Here is a 23,402-nt window from a genome sequence, read left to right as displayed (position 1 = left end):
TGATCATATCCCCATGATGTTCTGGAAATTATACTTTGGGTTGGTGTACTTGTAAAATGCTGATAGGTGTCTGGTCTGGATGCAAAGGTTTGTGGGTTTTTTTGTACTGCTTTTCCATTTTTAATGGTAAGCCGCTCAGGGTCAGGCTGGAGTCAAGCTGGCAATGAAACTAATTAAATAAATACACATTTGTCTTGCCTTACGAGTTACATTTCCTGCTGTTGACCTTGTAGGAGGTGCAACGTGCCAAATATCCCTGCTGCCAGTTATTTTCATCAGCTGCTGTATGTTGTCAGTTTCTCTACAGGTAGTCCTCAACATACAACCCACAACTGAGCCCTAAATTTCTGGTGCTAAGTCAAACATATCTTAAGTGAGTTTTGTCCCATTTTACCACCTTTCTGTTCTGTACCAGCCTACTACCGGCCCTGCAGAAAAGGCAGAGACAACCCCTTTACAAAACGGCAAGAGGCTGGAACTAAGCCTCCCAAATTTATTGACATAAAACAGAGCAAAACAGAAACACGAACCATGAAAACAGGAGCTATTCAAACGGTTGCCTTCAGCAAACCAGCCCTCCCACACATTCCCCTTTTTAAACAGTTCAAGGCGTGGCTTCTCACTGCCTCCTGCGTCGGGCGTCTTTGAACAGAGCCAGCTGTGGGTCATCTTCATCCACGCTGTCAGGCTCACACAGCTGGGTCTGCGTCGTGACCAGGTGGGAGGGGCCTGGCTGAGGGCTCTGCGGAGCCTCAAGGCTATCCTCAGCAAGCTCTCCAACACCCCCCCTCCTCCTCCTTTGAATCGTCCGACCCAACTGCCGAACCCACAGGCTGACCCTGAATCACAACACTTTCTTGCCTCACAGTGGTTAAGTGAATAGTGTGCGTCTATTCAGTTAGTAACACAGTTGTTAAATGAATCTGGCTTCCCCATTGACTTTGCTTGTCAGAAGGAAAGAAAAAGTGACCACGTGACCCCGGGACATTGCCAACATCATAAATACGAGTCAATTGCCAAGTGGGTGAATTTTGATCAGGTGACCATGGGGATGCTGCAATGGTCATAAGCGTGAAAAACGGTTGTAAGTCACTTTTTTCAGGCTGTTATGACTTCGAATGGCCACTAAATGAACTGTTCTAAGCCGAGGACTACTTCTGTTTTATTTCCAGCTAATCTAACTATCCACAGTTGTATTACATGTCATTGTAAAATTAAGCTTTAAAAGCAGGGGATCTGTAATTTTGAGGAAATTTTACATCCCTGCGTTGTGTTACTTTTTTCCTTTCTGATACAAATCTGATTGTACTTTTTTCTTCACAGAAAACAGGAGAAGCTTAACTGAAAAAAAGACAGAGTTAAAATCAGGAAAAAGGAGAAACAAGGAAGAAGAATCCAGTAATAAATGTGCAACTTCTCTTATTCTCTTTGAAGAGGTAACACTAAATGAAGATCCTATTCCTTCTGCTACTATCCAGAATAAAGGAAAAAGGACAAAATCTGTCTCCATTTTTTTTAAATGAATTAATTGCAAAACACATTTATATGGCTGCCCAATTCTCACATGGTGACATCGAGCGGCTTACAACATTTTTAATTATTAATATAATAATATAATTTTATATTTATTAGTTCAGAATGTAGATTCCCCTCAACTTTTGTTACTTCCAATAAATAGAATCTTAGTGATTCTAAATATTATGCTGCTTGATATATCACTGCACATTGCTTACTTTTCAGGTCCTATATTTAATTGAAAATACTATTTTTTTTACTCCCATATTTATAGTAGGTAGCTTCCTAATTTTCAAATCAACACAGATCCATAAAATCTTACATAAAACTAAGATAACTACAGGTGGTCCTCAACTTAAGACCACAACTGAGCCCAACATTTCCGTTGCTAAGTGAGACATTTAAGTGAATTTTACCCCCTTTTACGACCTTTCTTTCCCCTGTTGTTAAGTGAATCACTGCAGCTATTAAGTTGGTAACATGACTGTTAACTGAATCTGGCTTTGCTTGTCTCAAGGTTACAAAAGGTGATCCCATGACCCCGGGACACTGCAACCGTCATAAATATGAGTCCGTTCCCAAGCATCTGAATTTTGATCACATGACCATGGGGATACTACAGTGTGAAAAATGGTCATGTCGCTTTTTTCAGTGCCATTGTAACTAAATGAATTGTTGTAAGTCGAGGACTATATATATATATATATATATATATATATATATATATATATATATATATATATATATATATATATAACAGAAACATGTTTCACTTCTCCTAGGTTGATATCATATTTGATGAAGATGTTGGATTCCTAAACGCAGTAAAGACCTTCATGAGCACGACCAAGAGACCTGTCATTCTAACCACCAATGGTAAGCAACTGTCATTTCTGTAATTCTGCAGCTGCGTGGCTGCTTTAATCTTCCATTAAATATCCAGTTTGAAGGCGCTGTTCTAGAATTTAATTAAAACCATTGTTTGAAATCTTTTAACTTCAAGAGGACGGTTCCAAAAACGAGCTGCCTAGCTACTGTTTTGTGCATTGAAAGAATATTATGGTTCCTCAGGATAACAAGTTTCCTTCTGTAGCATCATCAATAAATTTTGAGGCCTTGTGCATAAATTAAGTAATCGGCCGCGCGGGGTGACTGTGGGTGCCAGAGCATAAACTTGTCCCACTCCCATAGGAGTTTTCAGGGTCCCAAAATTAAATTTAAAAAATAACTATAACGTTTGCAAAATGCTATCTCATGTTATCCCACATGAGATGCTTTGAGTTTTTGGACAAGAGTGCCAGCATCCCATCGGATTGGATGATCTTTGCAGTTTTTGCCATTTATCTGTTTGTTTTTTTTGTTTATCTGTTTTTATTTGGGCTCCAAGGACTCTGTGAAGAATAGATTTCTTTGAGGATGTGCAGTTCCCAGGTGGTACTGATTACCAAGTATTTCCCCCTCAAGAATAGTACAAAATTTTGAGAGTGCATTACTAGGTATAGTTCTAGGGGAGTTATGTGGAACAAAACAGAAATTTCAATGTCCTTGAGGGCTAGTTCAGGAAAATAAGAAACAGTTTGCTGTATGGTAAATTGATTCTTCAATATTTTCCGAACCATTTTAACTTTTATCAGGAAACTAATTTCCTCTATACTGTCAGTTTTCTTGTAGAGTCCCCTAAACAGTGTTGTAAAATCAATTTTCATTGATCTCTCTCTGGTTTCCTCGGGGAGAAAATGGGGGCTTCGTGGCTTTCTTTTTCCTTCTTGTGAATATTGAGGTAGTCATTGCTTAACATCAGCAATTGCGACTGGGATTTCTGTCCCTAAGCAATGTGGTCATAAAGTGATGGCAATCCTTGTTGCCAACATTAAGTAGGGATTTCAGGTAGTTAAGCAAGGACCTGTTTGCAATGTGCTGCTGGTTTTCAATAAGCAAAGTCAATGGGCAAGCCGGCAGGAGGTTGCAAGTTCCCAGTGCCTCACAAGCAGGCTGGCAGGTGGGTAAGTGTTGTGATTCCTTGCCAGCCAGTGGATCTGGCAGCTGGGTCTGAGGAATCAGATGAGGAGGAGGGACCTAGAATGACATTAGAGTCAGAGGAAGGCTCTGAGGAGCTCCAAGACTTACAGTCTGACAAAGAGCAGTGGGTGGAGCAGTGGGCTAATGCCTCCTTAAGTAACACCAGCTGCCTGCAATTAGTGCAGGTTTGCATCCCACCAGGCTCAAGGTTGACTCAGCCTTCCATCCTTCCGAGGTAGGTAAAATGAGGACCCAGATTGTTGGGGGCAATAAGCTGACTGTAATAATGCCGCTTGGGGGCCCCCGAAAGCCCTAGTAAGCAGGCATATACATAGAATGAAGGCTATTGCTAAGCACATTGATTTGTGCTTAGATTGTAAGCCGCCCTGAGTCTTCGGAGAAGGGCGGGATATAAATGGGATTAAAAAAAAGAGAGAGAGAGAGCCTGGCCCCTCTACTCGTGCTCAGGCTGAGACACAGCTTTGCTGGGAGCCTGAGTTGGACAGTGATGAAGAACAGCTGGGAAAAATCCCGGATGCCCTAGCGCGCAGGCAAGAGAAGCAAGTAGGACAGAGGAATGCAATGAGGTGGCTCCAAAGGCAAAGGAGAAGACATTAGGAAGCCACGCCTTGGCTGAATTATAAAAGGGAAGGTGTGGGAGGTGCTGGTTACCAAAGGCAACCGTTCGTGTTGAGGATGGAGTTTCTGTGGACTGTGTTTGTTTGCCTTGGACATTGACTCAGGTCTGTGAGAATAAAGGGTTGGTTTTTTTTCTTGCGGTTCCTGCCTGTTTCTTGGAAGAGGGGTTTCTCCTTGTGAGCCTAACAAGGACTCACATAGGCTGGGACAGAACAGTAAGTGGCTGCTATAGCATGAGCACGGCCGGGTTGAAGGAATCTGATGAAAAGTGCAGGGAGGCAGAGCAGTAGCTGCTGTGGCTAGATACAGGGTGGGTGTTTGGAGGGTGTACAAGAAAGCGCCAGGAACTACTTGCAGACTTCCATACCAGCTTCCCCGCTGACTTTGCTTAAGGGAAGTCAGCAGAGATGATCACAAATGGTGATTATATGACTGCAGGGCGCTGCAACCATCATAAGGGTGGAGCCATTTGCTGAGATCATGATCACATCATTGGTGGGCAGACTGGGACAGCTGGAACTTGAAGGACCAGTCATAAGTACCACTTATTCAATGCTGTTGTAACTTTGAACAGTTGGTTAATGAGTGGTTATTAAACAGGGACGATCCATGTATTAAGCTTGTTGTTGGAGGATGGAGAAGGTAGGGGGTATGAGTATCCAGATGGATGTGAATGAGAGAAGAATTATGATTGTGCCCACAGAGGAAGCTGGGTATCTATATAGCCATATAGATAAGTGTGAGTAAAGATGGGTATTCTCTTTTTGTATGCATGTCCAAGTAAGGAAAATCTGAGTGAAAAGATTATATATGGAAAACATACTTATACTGGTAAGTATGCACTCAAAAGGCCCAAGATTTCTATCTATCCCATTTTACCATTTATGATATAGAATAACAGAGTTGGAAGGGACTTTGGAGGTCATCTAGTCCTGCCCCCTGCTCGAGCACATTTTGGACAAATGGCTGTTATGTTATTAACAAGTTATGGCAGCGAACCTTATGCTTCTTCCATTTATTGGGAATAATAATTAATAATAATAGTAATAGTAATAATAATAATAAAATTGGAAGGGACCTTGGAGGTCATCTAGTCCAACCCCCTGCTCTGGCAGGAAACCCTGTACCAAATGGCTGTCCAGTCTCTTCTTAACTTACAGTCTCAACTTACATTGAATTTTGTACTTTGTATAACCAAGAAGTAACCTTATATTGATAATTTCAATATAAACAAATACTTCTAGTAAGTTCAGTGCTCCCAAGCGTGCTGACTTATTTCTACACAGCCACTATGAAGAAGGTATTTTAATACCGGCTTTCAAATATTTTCCTATCTGTATTATAAAAGCAAAAATAATTCTGTATGACAATATGGTAAAAGCCTTTATTATGAATCTTTTGCATAGATCCGTTGTTCAGTGAAACGTTTGATGGCTGCTTTGAGCAGATCACGTTCAGAGTACCTTCTTTGGTAAGTTTTTCAATTCTAGAATTCCAAAAAGGTTGTTCATTACAGTTTCTTAGTATGATAAACCTGTATCAGGTAGAACTGTAGCAACAATTTAACAAAACCATTTTATGACATTACCCATGAAATACCATCCGCTCAAAGGACTTCATTTCATTAATGTGCAGAAAGACGTTATAGACTATTTTTGCAGATAGTCCTTGACTTAACGACCACAATTGACCCCAAGATTTCCATTGCTAAGCAAAACGTTAATGAGTTTTACCCCATTTTGCGACCTCTCTTGCTACCATTATTAAATGAATCACTACAGTTATTAAATTAGTAACTTGATTGTTAAGTGAATCTGGCTTACCCATTGACATTGACTTTGTCAGAAGATCACAAAAGGTGACCACACGATCCTGGGACACTGCAGCCGTCGTAAACACATGCCAGTTGTCAAGCGTCCAATTTTTGGTCACATGACCCGGGAGGCTGCAATGGTTGTCAGTGTAAAAAATGGTCATAAGTCACTTTCGGTGCCGTTGTAACTTCACTTGGTCACTAAACAAATGGGCATAAGTTGAGAACTACCTGAATATGAGTATTTCAGTATACTGAGGAGGCCCCTCCTCAGAAATCTAAATTCTCCATAGTATTTCCCCATAGAATAATGGCTTTAAAATAGGAAAGTAGAAGGTGCAGTTATCAGATCCTCTGTCCTTTTCTGTGCCGCACCGCGCAAAGCTCTTCCCATCTCTCTATGCCTGCTGCCGGCATCAAACGCCCTTCGCCCAGTGCGCTCCCACAGGGAGGGTCTGCTCAGGGTTCCGCCGGTGAGAGATTGCCGGCGGGTGACACCCAGGGATAGGGCCTTCTCAGTGGGAGCGCCTGCCCTCTGGAACCAGCTGCCGGTGGAGCTGAGGACTGCTCCCGACCTCCGATCATTCCGCCGGGGCCTGAAGACCTGGCTCTTTGAGCTCTCGGGCCCAGGCTGAGGAGAAAATTTTAACTGGGGTTTTTAGTGTACAGGGTGAATTTAATGCTTTTTAATTGGTTTTAACTTTTGTATGTTTTGATTTTTAATTCCCTGTAAACCGCCCTGAGTCCTCAGGGAAAGGGCGGTATACAAATGCAACTAAAATAAAATAAATAAAATAAAATTTGTGGCAATTATACTTTCCCAACTAGTTTTTTTTCCTCATTTTGTCTCTTTACTGTGCATTGGCTTCCTCACATCATATCCTTTCATCTTTCATGTTATATTTTCCTCTGATGTTTCTCCATTTTTGGGTTAAAGCGCTCTATCTTCCAGCTCTCCACATTGCTGAAGTTTATTTTTAAAGTTGGTAGATATAAAATAAAGGCAGACATTACAAAAGATATTCATAGGCAGCCGTCAAGGTGCTTGTCAGTGGTTTGGCCTTCAAGCCAAAAAACAAACAACACACACCCAAATACTCATCTGCTTCAAATACTCATCTGCTTTTTGGGTTGGTTTTCCAAATGAAATCCAGTTTTTGTGCTATGAAACTAGGTATTATTTATCTGCATTGTAATATTCAGCACTCTACATATCATAAATGTTCCCATTTTTAGTTATAATGTACAGTACTATATGCTGTCTATTGCATATTAAGGATTTAAAAACAATGCATTGTGTAACAAAATTACGGAAACGTGGAAAAGATCATCTAACATCACACTTTCTCATTGGCTTACTACCTATTTTTAACATCACTAGCAAATAAATACAATTTGTAGTCTTGTAATAGAGCATTCTTTGATACGTTTACTAAAGGCAAGTATTGTTAATGTTTTCATCTGTTTATATTTAGATAAATGTGGCTAGCTATCTCCAAGTTCTGTGTTTGGCCGAGAATTTAAGAACCAATATCAGAGACTTTGCTGCCTTGTTAACTGTGAATAACTGTGACATCAGGCAGAGTATTCTATACTTACAGTTTTGGGTCCAGAGTGGTGCTGGTTACTTGAAAGAAAAAGGTATGACAGTCTTATCATAATTACAACTCACTTAAAACTGAATGAAACATAAAACAAAACTTTTGCTTTGCCTGGGCCAGATTGACTGAAGAATTGTCTTGGTCTGCATATTTATTTATTTATTTATTTGGATTTATATACCGCCCTTTCCCGAAGTACTCATATATATGAAATATATACTATAGTTAATGTAAATAAATCATATAATAATGTTAAAAGTTTATGATCTTGTGGAGCAGACATGTCAAACACAAGGCCCGGGGGCCGGATCCGGCCCGCGAAGTGGTTTCATGTGGCCCACGAAGCCTTCCTGGAAACAGTGAGGGAACGGCTCCCACTGCCTTGGCCCTGGCCCAGAGACCCTCCTTCTGCCAGAGACCCTCAGATCTGTCCCACTCCTGCCCAGGCCCCCATAGGCACCCTTGATGCCAACGATGTAGAGCTGGCCACGCCCACCCAGTAGGCCATACGCACTTTAGCCACGCCTACCCAGGCCACACCCACCCTGGCTATACCCACTCGGCCCCCTGAGGGCAACTGCAATGCTGATGCGGCCCTCAATGAAATGTGAGTTTGAGACCCCTGTATGTGGAGCCACAAGACTAGCTGTCCAGGGCCGCATGCGGCTCTTAGGCCATGATTTGGACGCACCTGGTTTAGGCTTTTATGTTTAAACATGTTTATAGTATCAAATTCCAGTACAAAGTGGAGTCCTAGTGGTGCAGTGGTTAGAGTGCAGTATTGCAGGCTAATTCTGCTGATTGCCAGCAGTTCGATCCTGACCGGCTCAAGGTTGATTCAGCCTCCCATCCTTCCGAGGTGGGTTAAAATGAGGACCCAGATTGTTGGGGGCAATATGTTGAGTCTGTAAACCGCTTAGAGAAGGCTGTAAAGCACTGTGAAGTGGCATATAAGTCTAAGTGCTATTGCTATAAATAAGAGATGAGTTACTGTGTTGGCCTCTAAATAGATTATGAGAAGAGAAAAAGCAGGGAATAGAATAAAGTTTGCAGAAACGTGACAGTGTGAATATGGGATGGAATTACTGATATATAACCAAAACTGAAAGGATAGAATTCTAGACGTTGTTGACAGCAATGAATCTGAGGGCCAGATTATCTTTTGTGTCGGCTGCTTGAATGTACCTGACTATGTGATTACAGATCTTGTAGTAATCTGGCAGTAGAGGTAGAACTGTATCTGTAGGCAGACCACAATGTATGTAAACTATCCAGGTCCCTCCAGTTACTTTGAAGTAGTTGCTTCAGGATCTGTTCCCCAGATAATTTTCCAAAACCAGGAGGTCAAAACTGGGAGGATATTCACGTTCTGACTAGAGGATGGCACATGCTCATTTACCAGGCGAACAGCTTGCTGTCAAGAAGTTGTGGGTGCTTCACCACTGAAGGTTTTTAAGAAGAGACTGGACAGTCACTTGTCTGAAATGGTATAGGATCTCCCGCTTAAGCAGAGGGTTGGGCTAGAACTCCAAGGTCCCTTCCAGCTCTATTTTGATCGATTGATTGATCTTTTATTTAGCTCTGATATATTTATGTTGCCGTAGTTAAGTGAGGTCTGATATATCAATCTGTTGGGAATTTAAGAACATAGATGGTCTTTTGCTATCCTCAAGTATTGAGTGGTAGGAACATTTACGCCTTACACAAGAACAGTCAGTGTCTTAATGCGTTGCCAGCTACAAACTTGACTCTTAACTTTTATACAGTACACTCTTGACTTCTTTTTGCATCTTTGGTGCCAGCCATTTTTTTAAGGGCTTCTCCTCTTATCTACATGTCAAAGCCCCAGATCGGTACCTGCCATTCTTTATCCTTAATGCAGTGATTGTCTACAGTTGTGCTTTCACAAAGCGCTACTTCACTAACTATTATAACACTAGTCCCCTCATTTCTGAAACTAGAGACACATGCAACATGGGGAAAAAATTGCTGGGAATAAACTCTAAATGTTTCAGAAGTTCTGAGTGTTCTAAAGATCAAGCTGTTCTGGCCGCTTCACAACTGCCTGCCCTCAGTCATCACAGTGCATTATTTGCCTTCCTCCACTTAAGCCACCATTGTCCTACTGGGGCCTGCCCAACCAACCTCAGTTACAATCTTCATAGTGCCTTCTCTTCCTCCCTTCTGCGCACGTGCATGAGAATGTTAGCCATGTTGCAGAAGATGCTGCCCATCCAGTTCAGGCGCAGTAAGAAAACTCATCTCATAGAAGCTGAATGCATGTGCTAGAACGCCTTCATTGTATTGAAGAAAATGAATGCAAGAGCAAATGGGCAAACAGAATGCAAGTGCAAAAAGAAACCTTAGCCAGTTACAACGTTTTTAAATAACATTTAGCAATAGCAATAGCACTTAGACTTATATATTGTTTCCTAGTGCTTTACAGCCCTCTCTAAGTGGTTTGCAGAGTCAGCACAGTGCCCCCAACAATCTGAACCCTCATTTTACTAATCTTGGAAGGATGGAAGGCTGAGTCAACCTTGAGTCAGTCAGGATCGAATTCCTAGCAGTCGGCAGAGTTAGCCTGCAATACTGCATTCTAATCACTGCGCCACCACGGCTCTATTCTATTTCTATGCTGCAATAGAAATTTTAAATGAATTTAATGAATTATGTATTTTAAAATGTGAATTTTAAGCTTACCGGGAAAAACTTGCTATATTAATGTGGGAAATACACAAAGAACTAATGGCAACATTAAAAAGTTTAAATACTGTTATCAGTATCAAAAAGAATATCAGTATTATTTGAAAAAAATCTGCTAAAAATCTTACTTTGCATGTACTTTAGATTCAGGAAGTCCTTGGCTTATGACGGCAGTTGGGGTGGAATTGCCACTGTTGTATGACTGTTGTATGACATAAAGCATAACGTCCTATGATCACACCCCACAGTGACTGCAGTTCTGGCAGTCACAGTCGCCAGAGTTAAACTAGGATTGTGTGGGTCGTTAAAGGAGGACCTCATGTGTCCTTGATTTCTGATTTTCTACCAGCTTCCCCATTGACTTTGTTTGTAGGTTGCAATCACATCACAGCTAGATTATAGGGTAAGCACCACTTGTTCAGCACTGTTGTGATTTTGGCTGGTCGCCGAACAAATGGACTGATCCAAGGACTATCTGTAGTTACGTATCTTCAAGTACATCCAGATAACCCTGGCTTAACACCCTTAAACTTTTAAAACTCTTTTGTACAGGGAACAGGTCAGAGGACAGTGGCGTACAGCAGGACATTTCCATCAAAGGAACAACTAGCTCAAATCCAACGAAACCTATTCTTGAGAATATTCCACAGTGCAGTACTGGCTGCACTGAGAATCTGCTTGGACTTAAGAACATATTTTTGCCTTCCGAAGATTTGTTCTCATTTCTTAAGGTACGCCTACTAAAATGCTTAACAAGAAATGTACCCTCAGCCAAATGTTGCAGCATGGAACGTTCCTGTCCAGGAACCTTGCTAGGCCATTTTCTCTCCCTTGCCTTTGGATTTGTTTTCCTTCAGCTGTATTACATGGTCAGTGAGCAAGGGAACCTCACTGGACTTTTTTTAAAAAAAATTTAACCTACAAGTGCTATATATCCACCCAGGCTTTGTACAAGTATTTCTCGACTTAGGACCACAATTGGAACTGGAATTTCCATCACTAAGCGATATGGTCATTGAGTCACGCCTGATTTTACAACCTTTTACTATAGTCATTAAGTGAATCAGAGTTACCAAGCAAATCTGGCTTCCTCCACTGGTTTGTTGGTGGGAGCCCCCCCCCAGGAAGGTCACAAATAGTAATCGCACGACCCTGGGGATACTGCAGCCATCCTAAATACATGTCAGTGGCCAAGTGCCCATGTTTAGATCACGTGACTGGGGATGCTGCAACAGTCATAAATGAGAGGAGTGGTTGTAAGTCATTTTTCACCACGGTTGTAACTTCGAAAGGTGTTTCAATGAATGGCTGTAAGTCGATGGCTCCCCGTATGAATAAAAAGGCAATTTAAAAGACAGAAATTATAAGAAACTTAATTCTACAGAGTTAAGTAACCACATTTAGAAAATTACTTTTCCAAAACACCAGTGTCCGTTTCTGATAGATTTCGGTGTATCTGATTTTATTAATTATTTCTGGCGAGATTAAAGACGCGCCTTTAAAATCAAAATAGGCTCCAAATCTCTTTTTTCCCCTGTTAATGATAATGAACTAATGATTTCTCTACAGCGTGAATTTAGAACAAAAGAAGATTGGAACAAACTGATACATCTGCTCACAGAATTCCAGATGAGGAATACAGATTTTATTTATAGCAACCTTGAAATCATCTCATCTTTGCCACTTAATATAATTCCAGAAGCAATTGAAATAGCCAGTCCGGCGTGTAGCTTTATTGCAGAAAAGGCTTCAAATAGTACATGCATTGATGTTGAGTATGTAGAGGAAGCCCCTCCTATGAAGAAGGCTAAACGATCAAAATGTCCGAAAAAAATGGCTGTATTGGACGACAGCGATTTATTTGAACGTGGATTAAATTACTCTGGGTTTGTAACACTATCAACCGACACAAGCACTTCATGCTTAGAAGAAGCAGGCCAAGTGGAACCTACAAATGTTGGCACAATGGCACTGAAGGATGGAACATCAGTCCATGCAAAAGATTCTGTATTTATATTCCAGTGTTTAAATTCCTTAACTGAATTCCTGGACAATATGTCTTTCTTGGACTGTTGTTTCACTGAGCCCACCCAGGCATCAAAGGAGGCTGGCAAATATGAAGATTTTATCTGGACTAAAGGGAAAATAAAAAATGGTCTCTCTGATGAATTTAGTGTGGAGGACACTGACTGGTGGAGTTCTCAAAGCTCTGGCGAACTAAAAGCAACAATGGAGGCATTAAGTTTTAACAAATGCTCTAAGAGCATTTCAAAAATCATGAAAAGTTGCTTGAACTGTAGTAAAACGCTCGGGAAGAATGAATTTGAAGAACTCACTCTCCATGTTTCAAAAGAACGAGCTGATTTATACTTTGGCCGGTCAACAGCTAATTCCAGGTAAAGTCAAAACTTTTCTTAGGTTTTACAGAACGAAATGGCAAAAGGGTGTCCTTAATAGGTAAAGCAGAAGCCCTAAAGAGAACGAAGAGCTTATATTATTTTCATTAAGGGCTGGATATAAAATGCTCTTGTTAGGAGAAATTGAGTTTGAAACAAGACACTGAAGGCAGAGACTCACATTGGCACATTAATTTCTAAGGTGGAGAGCAGTTTTATCAACAAAATTGTTTTAGAAGTAAACTTGTTTAATACATGAAAAAAAAATTACGCTTATCCAAGCTGCTGCTCTCTCATCTAACTTAGATAAGGGCTTAGAAGTAGTAAAATGAGAATGGAAGATTTAGCATTCATTTGTATATCTTTTACATTTAATATCCAGCCTTAATCTCTGCTTATTACATGATTCCTGAGACTTTTATTTTTTTAAAAAAAAGGATATTCCAGCTTTCTTACGGAGTACAAGGAAAGAATTAGGAAACTTAAGATATTAATTCAACAATCTGCTGTAGATACTCACTTCTAAAAATATAACTGCGATGGAAAATATATCATGTACTTCTCTTTTACAGTGTTCTCTATAATGCACAGAAGAGGATGGAATTAATTAAAACTGTGTTTTCCAGTACACCTTTAAGTCTTAATAACAGACAAGCCAGTGTAATGGAATATCTGCCAATTCTTCGCAACATTTGTAAATCAGAGAAACAGAAAGAACAGGGGAAGACAAAGAGGAGGTAAGTACCTATAGTTGCTCCGTTCTGGACAGATTTCTATAGAAGTAAATCTCAATGAATTAAAAGGGATTTACTTTCTGGTATGTTGGAATACAACGTGCGTATGTATCTGAGTTTCAGACAAAAGACAAAATTATAAATGGTTAAAAATGATCAAAATGTTTTCATGTTGATGCTTAAATCTGAACTGCTATTTTTTTTCCTCCCAAACAGGTTTCTTCACTACCTGGAAGGAATTCATCTTCCCAAAGAAATTTTGAACAGCCTGGCAACTGACTTTCCTTAAAACAGTGGCCAAGAATAGCATTGTAAATAGAAATGTATATTCAAAAGACAATTATATTTTTAATCTTTATTTATGAAGGATGCAGATGTACCAACTAATTACTTTCCACATTCCAGGTCAGCTTTTAATTTGAATAACAATAGATCAATTCAGATAAATTCTTTAAAAAAAAGACAGCTGATTGAGTTGAGAAAAAGATGTGGCTTTCTGATGTTAATAAACATCTTAACACCAGAAAGCCACATGTTTTTCAAGTCAGTTGATGTAGTGATAAGCTTTTAAAAAGCATCTATTTGAATTGATCTAACAATAGATCCAGATTAACCAAATGTTAACAGATGACATTCAACAATTGCCCTGCTTTAAATTGACATGGTTGGTGTGTTGGATGCATCTCCACATGCGCAGCCCTGAACATTTGTCTCGAGCAGGAAAAGGCTATGAGGGAAACAGCAAATTTTTTACATCCCTTTACAGCTCTATGCAGCTGTTTATGTATTTCTGTAAATCTTTTTATACCATTTTATTGTTGTACCAAGGCTTGTTTTTTAAAAGTTTATATCCCTACAATAAAATAAAATATCTGGAAGGGAGGGCTTAACGTTTTATATGGTGATTTTGTGATGTAAAAATGCAAATTCTGGGCTCCACTGCTCACTTCTCTGACGTCTTTTTGTATGGAAAAGTAATTAAAACCACTCTTATGTTTTAAACAAACTTCTTGGTAATATGTGGTTAAGCATTTAGCATCTTCTACCAAACATACAATATGTGGCTTTGAAACATTTAACAGGTTGCTTATTTGTTGCTTGTCACTGATCCAAAACATGTTAATTATATATATTTTTTTCATTTTGAATGTGTTTGTTATCTAAAGCTAGGGAGGGTGAGATAAGCTGAGAATAGAAAATAATTTTGACATTAACACCTCAAGATTACTTCAATGTTTGTAACGGTACATCAAATGTCACAGATCTATTGTACAATCCAGAAGTTGCACAATCATGAATTTATTTAATTCTTAAAGCATTTCATTGGTTTCTAATACCAGAAGCTCATAGAAAGCTATAGCCTGCAGTAACGAATCACATAGTTCCTCCTCTCTTTTCCATGGATTACCCAACATTGCATGCATTTGCCTGGTAGCTACGTTGTTTGCAAAGCTCACATGGGATGTTTGTTTAGCGGAGTCCAAGAGAAACTGTTTTACAAGGTCCATTCCACTAATTCGTGCCTCTCCCAACATCAGCCCAAAATATCTGCCTACAGCATTCCGGGACATGCTCAGTACTTGGGGTTCTCCATCCTTTCCAAAACTTTTTTGCAATAATGCATAAAGTACAGCTTCCATTATACGAAGATGCAACGTTACTGGAAACAAGGCAGCATTTGTGGGAGGAAGTCCAACTTTTTCCAGAACATAAAAGTCTGCTTCGGGAATCTTGGATATTATAGTAGATACCTGAAACAAACAAGTCAGTTTTATCAAACTTGAATAATGCAGCACCATGAATCCTAAAGCATGCATTGGTTACATTACTCTACAAGAAATGTATTTATATGTTCCCCAAATAGCTTTCGGGAAGTAATGACCTTCGTTTGGCTTGAAACTTAACATTAAGAAGACCAAGATCATGGCATCCGGCCCTCTCAATTCCTGGCAAATAGATGGGGAAGAAATGGAGGTAGTGACAGATTTTACTTTCCTGGGCTCCAAGATCACCGCAGCCAAGAAATTAAAACATGCTTGCTCCTGGGGAGGAAAGCTATGGCAAACATAGACAGCATACTAAAAAGCAGAGGTATCACCCTGCCAACAAAAGTCCGTACAGTCAAGGCCATGGTTTTCCCAGTTGCAATGTATGGCTGTGAAAGTTGGACCATAAGAAAGGCTGAGCTCCAAAGAATTGAGGCCTTTGAATTATGGTGCTGGAGAAGACTCCCGCGAGTCCCTTGGACTGCAAGGCGATCAAACTGGTCAGTCCTAGAGGAGATCAACCCTGACTGCTCTTTAGAAGGCCAGATCCTGAAGTTGAAACTCAAAGACTTTGACCACCTAATGAGAAGGAAGGACTCACTGGAGAAGAGCCTAATGCTGGGAAAGATAGATTTAACTTGGTAAAGAATGAATTGGTCCATCAAAAACTGCCTCTAGATGGGATTATTTATATGTTACTTATATGTAAGGGTGTAGGTCTATACATACGTTGTATATAGTATGTTTTAAATGTGTGTTATGTATGTATATACTTTTGAGAGGAAGCAACTAAATTTCATTTTTAATGTGTGCCATTGTGGCCAAAGGGAAAAAAATGACAATAAAGGTTATCTATCTAATATTCTACTCAAAAGCGGGCTACAGATCTGGCAGATTTTTGCTAGCTGGACATGCTATTTTGTGCGTATCGCTGCAAAAACACTCTGGAACAGGGGCCCCCAACCCCTGGGTTGCAGCCAGGCCCATTGGGAACCGGGTCGCACAAGGGCTTAACAAAAGTCATTCACACATGATATTATTTATTGGATGCCAATTCCATAAGACTGTGGGTGGCTGTGACAAAACTAAAATCATGAGTTCACGTGTGACATACAGACCTCCCAGCTGCTGTAAAACACTTCGAGAATGAAAAAGGGGACCCAACCAAGACAACATAAGATGGCTTACTGTATCAAGGTAGGTTGCTGGTGTGAATGTTTCTTCCTTATTTCTGTATTTTTCCAAATGCCAGTTCTGAACAACCAAATGTCTGTCAACATGAGCCCATGAAATTTTTTGCACGCCAAAGACAATAGATACAATACTCTTAGCAGTCTGAAAAGGAAAAAAAGGTGTTGGCATTTAAATATTTATTTACAGCCACAGGTTTTCTGGTGTAAGTAAAGATACAAGTAGTCCTCATCTTACAATTGAACCCAACATTTCTATTGCTAAGCAAGACAGTTGTTAAGCGAGTTTTGTCCCATTTTACAACCTATCTTGCCACAGTTAAGTGAATCGCTGCAGTTGTTAAACTATAACATGGCTGTAAGGAGATTCTGGCTTTCCCATTGACTTTGCTTGTCAGATTGCAAAAAGGTGATCACGTGACCCTGGGACACTGCAACTGTCATAAATACATGCCAGTTGCCAAGTGTCCACATTTTGATCACGTGACTGGGGATGTTGCAACAGTCATAAGTGTGAAAAAGTCGTCATTTTTTTCGCTGCCGATGTAACTTCAAAGAGTCATTGAAAGGAAAGGCTATAAGTCAAGAACTACCTGCTTTTCCTTTCCTTCACTTACTAGAGAACATGGAATTGCTCCTGAACATAGCTACAAAATTCTTGTAACAGCATTTATTTACATTTATTTGGATTTTTAATACAAAGCAAAGACAGGGTGGTTATTAATTCTAAAGGCATATTAATCCTAAAGATGGTCATCAATCATAAACTCAAATGGTTGAGAATTTTCATGCACACTTTTGACGTAGCAGTCCCTAAACCTGTACACTCCAGAACTGCGAGTATCACTCCTAAAATTCCCAACCTGAAAGACCAGTTGTGAATCTGGACACATTTGAGGAACTTTTCCTTATGCTTTTAATTGCTGGCCTGTATCGAGTGAGCTATTTCTGGAACTGAACTGTAAATATTAGTTTGTGTTAGTGCAGAAGGATCTACTGAAAACACCCAAAAATCACCAGGCATATTTTTGTAAACCGCCCAGTCACCGAGAGTGAGTGAGCAGCCATAAAAAATTCTCTAAATAAATGAATTAACTTTTATTAAAGTAGTCTCAATTCTTCTAGAATGACTCTGTGTTCCTATCATTTCATATAATTTTGTCAATCTTAAGATGCAAAAAAGCCACATTCAGATACAGAAGGCAGACAAACTTCTAACCTAGGTTTTTTCGTAACCTCACACACTCTTAATTGAAGAACACTGTAAATCTGATATGCACCCTGGTGTTTACAGACTTACAATCACAGGTATTTAGCAGCGTTAGGAGTTATTTTGTAAGCAGGCAAAGGGAACTGGAAGTGTTAAGCAAAATGTACTAAAGAGAACTCTGAGAATCCTGCTTGGAAAAGAATTGCTTTTGGATTTCGGCCTCTGCCAAGGAGTTTAAAGCTTTCTTAACAAGCACTTCTACCCTGGCATCATTTATCAACGTACCTCAAAATGCAAAGTAATTCACAAGTGATTTTTCTCACAATCAAGTCTGTTTGAGTCTCCACTATTCTCTCCCCTTGAAAATAAGTCACACTACACAATAATATTCAATTATTAAACTTTGGAAAGGCAGCTATGTTGAAAGGGCAACTCTCCATTGCACAAAGGTGAACTCTACATTCGGATGTAGGGGAAATACTGATTCCTGCTGAAAATTGTTACCTTCAACCTGCTTATTTTAACTGCAGGACTGATGCATTTCCTTGCAGACATCGGAGTGCATGTTTTTTTCTCTTCTTTTTCCAGAGGGTTGAGAATAAAGTTGCATACTTTAAGGGCTGTTTTATAGTGAAAAGAAGGCACTTGCAGTAAACTCTGTAATTCCTGAAATGGCCCATGCTTGTTTCTATACTCTATGACATTAAAAGACTTTTTCCCTTGCAATAGTTTAACAGTAGAGAGTTCTTCTTTGGATGCTGAATTGAGAAATCGCAAAATAACAGATTGCTGCTCCGAAGAAAACAAGGCATCTATTCCAACTTTTGCTTCAGTTCCTGACGGCGAGATCTGTATTGGGGCACAGGTAGATTTCTTATGATACCAAAGACCTTGAGATGAAGGAAGCAGAACCTGAAGAAAGCATCTTCCTGAAAATAAAGGGAGATTTCAGTCATTCCACTACCGTCAGTAACAAAATTAGTTCAAGCATTTACTGATGAAGTCAGGTTCCTAGTTATTCTACTAGAAATGCTAAGACGCTTTTCTCGGTTCTTGTGGGAATTCTTCAAAGTATTACCCATCCTAAACCAGGGGTCTTCAAACTTGGCCTTTTTATGACTCATGGACTTCAACTCCCAGAACTCCTGAGCCAGCATGGCTGGCTGAGGAATTCTGGGAGTTGAAGTCCACAAGTCATAAAAGGGCCAAGTTTGAAGACCTGTCCTAAACATTCTACTAAAAGCTGAACCATTTTATCCCTTTTTTTGTTCAATTTTTGTTCATTTATGAGAACAGATATTTTTTCCCAGAACTATTGAATTTAGACCTCTTCTGTCCTTACTCATTTTCTCTTTTACTACAATAGCCCCAAATGTTATGTTGTTTTTTGGGAGGCATGGGGTAAGGGAAAGTGATCAGCTTTCTACATTCAGGAAAGCCTTTACACACTACCATTGAAGCTGATCTACTGTAGACATAGTTTATTAATAATCCACAATTGTCCGGATTCATATAAAATACTAAATGATAAAGAGAATTCAGAAATTGATTTCCTATTAGCAAAAAGCCTAGAGTTTTGCCGAAAGATTAGCCTCTAGTATTCAACTGGAACAAATAAGCCATTTTCAAATCCTAATGAAATCAGTTGGATTTGGATTACTGATAGCAAATTTTGGGTTTTAATCTTTTAATTGTTGTTAATGCTTGTGAAGTTTTTATACTCGTGCTTTTATGCAATTGTAAGCCGCCCAGATTCATTCTATGAGATAGGGCAGCATGTGAATTTAATAAACAAAATAAATTTTCTTAAAATGATTACTTTGATCTTCAATTGTCATCTGTAAAACAGAAGTTAAAATATCAGCAAATATTTAAAATTAAAATTCCCTTTTTAAATAGGCTAAAATATTAACCTACCTGTTGTGTGAATCCAGCTGTTACTTTGTTTGTTTAGGCTGCACAGGTAGTACTCAACGTATGACCACAATTGAGCCCAAAAATTTTGCCTCATTTAACAACCTTTCTTGCCTTAGTTGTTAAGTAAATCACTGCAGTTAATAAGTTAGTAACCCGGTTGCTAAGTGAATTTGGCTTCCCCACTGATTTTGCTTGTCAGAAGGTTGCAAAAGGTGATCACATGAACTTGGGACACAGCAACGGTCCAGTTGCCAAACACCTGAATTTTAATCAGGATTGTGGGCATGCTGCAACAGTTGTAACTGTGAAAAACAGTCATAAGTCACTTTTTTGGTGCCATTGTAACTTCGAACAGTGACTAAACAAACTAAACAAACTATCTGAATATGGCTGATGTGCAAAGCTAAAAACTCAATGTTATATGCCCCATTTTTTAACTCACAATACTGTGTGAACATGAAACAGGCCTTAGTTAAGATTTCTAGTTACTCAATTTTGGTTGCAAACCTCAATTGCTGAATCATATTGCAATCAGGGAACTCCATAAAACTACAAAGTGCAAGCACAAAATGGTAATACATGTTTAATATATTTACTATACTTTTTAGCTGAGCACATCCTGCAAACACAGCCAACGGTAATTTATTGACCAAACTATAGTTAAGCAAACCACTTAATGTAAATTGTGTGGGCACCAAATATGACTGTCTCTCACCTCCGATATTTGATAAATGTTACTAGGTCAAGTGACAACAGATACTCATTAGTTCAACTTAGGTTTGTTCAATGGTAAAGCTATGATAATAAAAAGCAATTTAATCTGTTCAACTAAATCTCAAAAAGTGCCAGTTAAAAAAGAAGAGGGGTAAGTATTTTCCAAAATAAGTCATGGTATGTCCCATCTCTGTTTATACTGAGCATTGCCCAAACCCAAGTAAACCTCAAGACCATATGCAAAAAGATAATAAATATCTCTCTGCAAATTTCTGGATTGAAAATGCAAAATGTGATTCAAAGCATTAATGGCACAGCACATAGCACTTTTCAAGAAACAAAATGGGTGCATCTTTTCCTGGGCTCCTATAACTGCCCTTTGCAGCTGATATACGATCACAGGCCAGGACCTATTTGGTTTAAGTAGTTCCCAAAGATTCTATATGTACATGTGTGCTCCAAATTACATTATACCCTTCAATTTTTTTATCTCTTCCCAGCTCTATTCTCAAATACACTCCAAAATGCATTCAATAGTAAAAGTGAACAGTTCTCTATTATTTTGGGGAGTTTATCCATCATTACTGATCCTACCAAGGAACAAGATTTTACAAGCGTTTTCACAGCAAAGTGAACCTACCAGAGAAAACTGTATCCAAGCAATTTGCTCCACTCTAATTGTTAAATTAAAAAATTTAGACCCATTGGCTAACATCCATTTTCAGATAATCCATAAAGACATGCCGCCAATATGTGCTGGCCCCCGAAGCACATGCACAGAATGTATTTCTTGTCCCCTATTAAAACCAAATTTATTTTTATCCCGTCTTTATTCTTTTTAGAAATACAGTAACTCAAGGCAGCAAACATACCTAATACAGGTAGTCCCGAACTTACAACAGTTGGTTTAGTGTCCGTTCAAAGTTACAACACCACTGGAAAAAATGACTCATGACCGTTTTTCACACTTACAACCATTGCAGCATTTCCCCATGGTCACGTGGTCAAAATTCAGACACTTGGCAATTGACTGGTGTTTATGGTTTCAGTGTCCCAGGATCATGTGATCTCCCTCTACTGTCTTCTGACAAGCAAAGTCAATGGGGAAACCAGAGTCACTTGACAATGTTATTAACTTAACAACCATTAACAAATGTGACAAGATAGGTCATAAAATGGGGAAAAACTCACTTAACAAATGTCTCACTTAGCAACAGAAATGTTGGGCTCGATTATTTACATAAATTGAGGACTACCTGTACTCCTTCCTCCTCCTATTTTCCCCACAACCACAACCCTGTGAGGCGGGTAGGGTTGAGAGATAAAAGTGGTCCAAGGTCACAAGCGAGTTTTCATGCCTAAGGAGACTAGAACTCCCGTCTTCCACTTTCTTTCCTGGTGCCTTAACCACTTAAACCAAATACATTGAAGGAGCTTTCTCCAAAGGTGTCCTCCAGTTGTGATGAATTACAAATTCCCCACACAACTGGAGGGCACCAAATTGAAAAAAAACCTGGCATATCTTCATTTATTTCCGGGGATCGCTTATGTATATTACAAGCATGTAATTAACAGGGCAGATACCACGGTAATTCCATTTCCTGCATGCAAATGCATTACCAGTGTCACCACCACTCTTGCCCATCTAAGTGAGTTTTGTCCCATTTTACGACTGTTCTTGCCACAGTTGTTAAGTGAGTCATTGCAGTTGTTAAGTTAGTAACCTAGTTGTTAAGTGAATCTGGCTTCCCATTGACATTGCTTGTCAGAAGGTCGCAAAAGGGGATCAAAAGATTTGTGCTTCTTAGATTGTAAGCCGCCCTGAGTCTTCGGAGAAGGGCGGGATATAAATGGGATTTTTTTTTAAAAAAAATGAACCTGGGACACAACAACCGTCCTAAGTACGAGCCAGTTGTCAAGCATCTTAATTTTGATCACATGACCACGGGGAATGCTGCAATGGTCCTAAGTGTGAAAAACGCTCATAAGTCACTTTTTCCAGTGGCCTTGTAACTCTGGTCACTAAACGAGCTGTTGTAAATCGAGGATTACCTGTACTTCGATTTCCCGGGCGGCAGCAGCAGCGGCCAAGACGTTATTTTCTGATCTCTCAAGCTTGGCAACATTCGCTTTCCCACTTTAAAAGACGAGGCCCTCTGCAAACTCCGCGGTCCCTTCCGCGAGCAACGCCTGCAGAAACGGCCGCTTGAAGGGCAGCGCTTCCCCACGCCGCCTCCTTACCGCCCCAGAAGAGCTCGGGAAGGCGCTTCAGGCTCATCCTCGCCTTCTTCTAACCGGCGCCACGCGCTTTTTCCTCCTCTCCCCCGTATCCTGTTTGCCCGGTCCCCGAAATCAAAGTACCGGCTGCATTGAAAGTTAAGGCGGATAGTTCCGGCCCAGCGGAAAAAAAAAAAAAGCTCCTGCGCGCACAGAGGTTTCGCAATCGCTCTCTGCCAGATTGACGTTCGGTAGGGGCTACTGCAGGGGTCTTCAAACTTGGCCCTTTTATGACTTGTGGACTTCAACTCCCAGAATTCCTCAGTCAGCCAGGGCTGGCTGAGGAATTCTGGGAGTTGAAGTCCACAAGTCATAAAAGGGCCAAGTTTGAAGACCCCTGGGCTACTCAAACCCCTCGAAAGGGCTTTCGGAGCGAGTGCTCGGCGGAAAGCAACTCTCCTTTTCCCCAGTCGTTAAACCGCTGGGAAACAAGGAGGCGAGGTAACCCGTGTGTGCCCGGAGCAACCTAAGAAGCGACTGTGAGTGAGCCTGGATAAAGACACGGTTCCTTGCACCATTTAAACGAGAGGACGTGTGGTTTTTGTGTCCTTCGACACCTGTGTCTGCCAAGTTCTGCAGCCTTTTTTTTTTTTTGCTGAAAAGGGAAATTGTAACGTTTGGGACTCCCTTTAGCTCTGCAAAGGTGGTTTTGCCCGTTGTCCGCAGGAGCTCCAAAATATATTAAAATACAGTCTAAAAGGGAAAGGGAATATAAGGATGAGGTTAAAAACTATGATATGCTCTAGTGCAGGGGTAGGCAACCTCGGCTCTTTTATGATTCATGGACTTCAACTCCCAGAATTCCTGAGTCAGCTATGCTGACTCAGGAATTCTGGGAGTTGGAAGTCCATGAGTCATAAAAGAGCCGAGGTTGCCTACCCCTGCTCTAGTAGCATTAAATAGGA

General features: G+C 40.1%; 2 protein-coding genes across 3 annotated transcripts in view; one reads left to right on the top strand and one right to left on the bottom strand.

Annotated features, from left to right (window-relative positions):
- ATAD5 (ATPase family AAA domain containing 5) overlaps positions 1 to 14,455 on the top strand; it is a 35,396-nt gene extending 20,941 nt beyond the window's left edge. The window contains exons 16-23 of the mRNA XM_081320902.1: positions 1,324 to 1,436; positions 2,298 to 2,391; positions 5,580 to 5,644; positions 7,462 to 7,627; positions 10,846 to 11,024; positions 11,863 to 12,689; positions 13,262 to 13,426; positions 13,640 to 14,455. Of these exons, the coding sequence (XP_081177028.1) occupies positions 1,324 to 1,436; positions 2,298 to 2,391; positions 5,580 to 5,644; positions 7,462 to 7,627; positions 10,846 to 11,024; positions 11,863 to 12,689; positions 13,262 to 13,426; positions 13,640 to 13,712 (1,682 nt within the window). The 3' untranslated portion in view covers positions 13,713 to 14,455. The remainder of the gene's footprint in view (positions 1 to 1,323; positions 1,437 to 2,297; positions 2,392 to 5,579; positions 5,645 to 7,461; positions 7,628 to 10,845; positions 11,025 to 11,862; positions 12,690 to 13,261; positions 13,427 to 13,639) is intronic.
- A 31-nt stretch (positions 14,456 to 14,486) lies between these two features.
- On the bottom strand, positions 14,487 to 22,576 carry TEFM (transcription elongation factor, mitochondrial). Of its 2 annotated transcripts, none has more exons than XM_081320915.1 (4): positions 22,462 to 22,576; positions 18,094 to 18,518; positions 16,378 to 16,524; positions 14,487 to 15,174 (listed from the first exon to the last, which is right to left on the bottom strand). In XM_081320915.1, the coding sequence occupies exons 1-4, from the start codon at positions 22,496 to 22,498 to the stop codon at positions 14,734 to 14,736; spliced, it is 1,050 nt and encodes a 349-aa protein (XP_081177041.1). In that variant the 5' UTR covers positions 22,499 to 22,576; the 3' UTR covers positions 14,487 to 14,733. The 2 variants fall into 2 exon arrangements, with proteins under 2 accessions (XP_081177041.1, XP_081177040.1); XM_081320914.1 differs by lacking the exon at positions 22,462 to 22,576 and adding an exon at positions 19,507 to 20,557.
- Between the last annotated feature and the right edge of the window lie 826 nt (positions 22,577 to 23,402).

The sequence above is a fragment of the Vipera berus genome (genome assembly GCF_964194415.1).
Source record: "Vipera berus genome assembly, chromosome: 2".
In the NCBI taxonomy this organism is placed as follows: domain Eukaryota; kingdom Metazoa; phylum Chordata; class Lepidosauria; order Squamata; family Viperidae; genus Vipera; species Vipera berus.
Note: the sequence above shows the minus strand (reverse complement) of the source record. Positions and strands in the feature narration are given on the sequence as shown.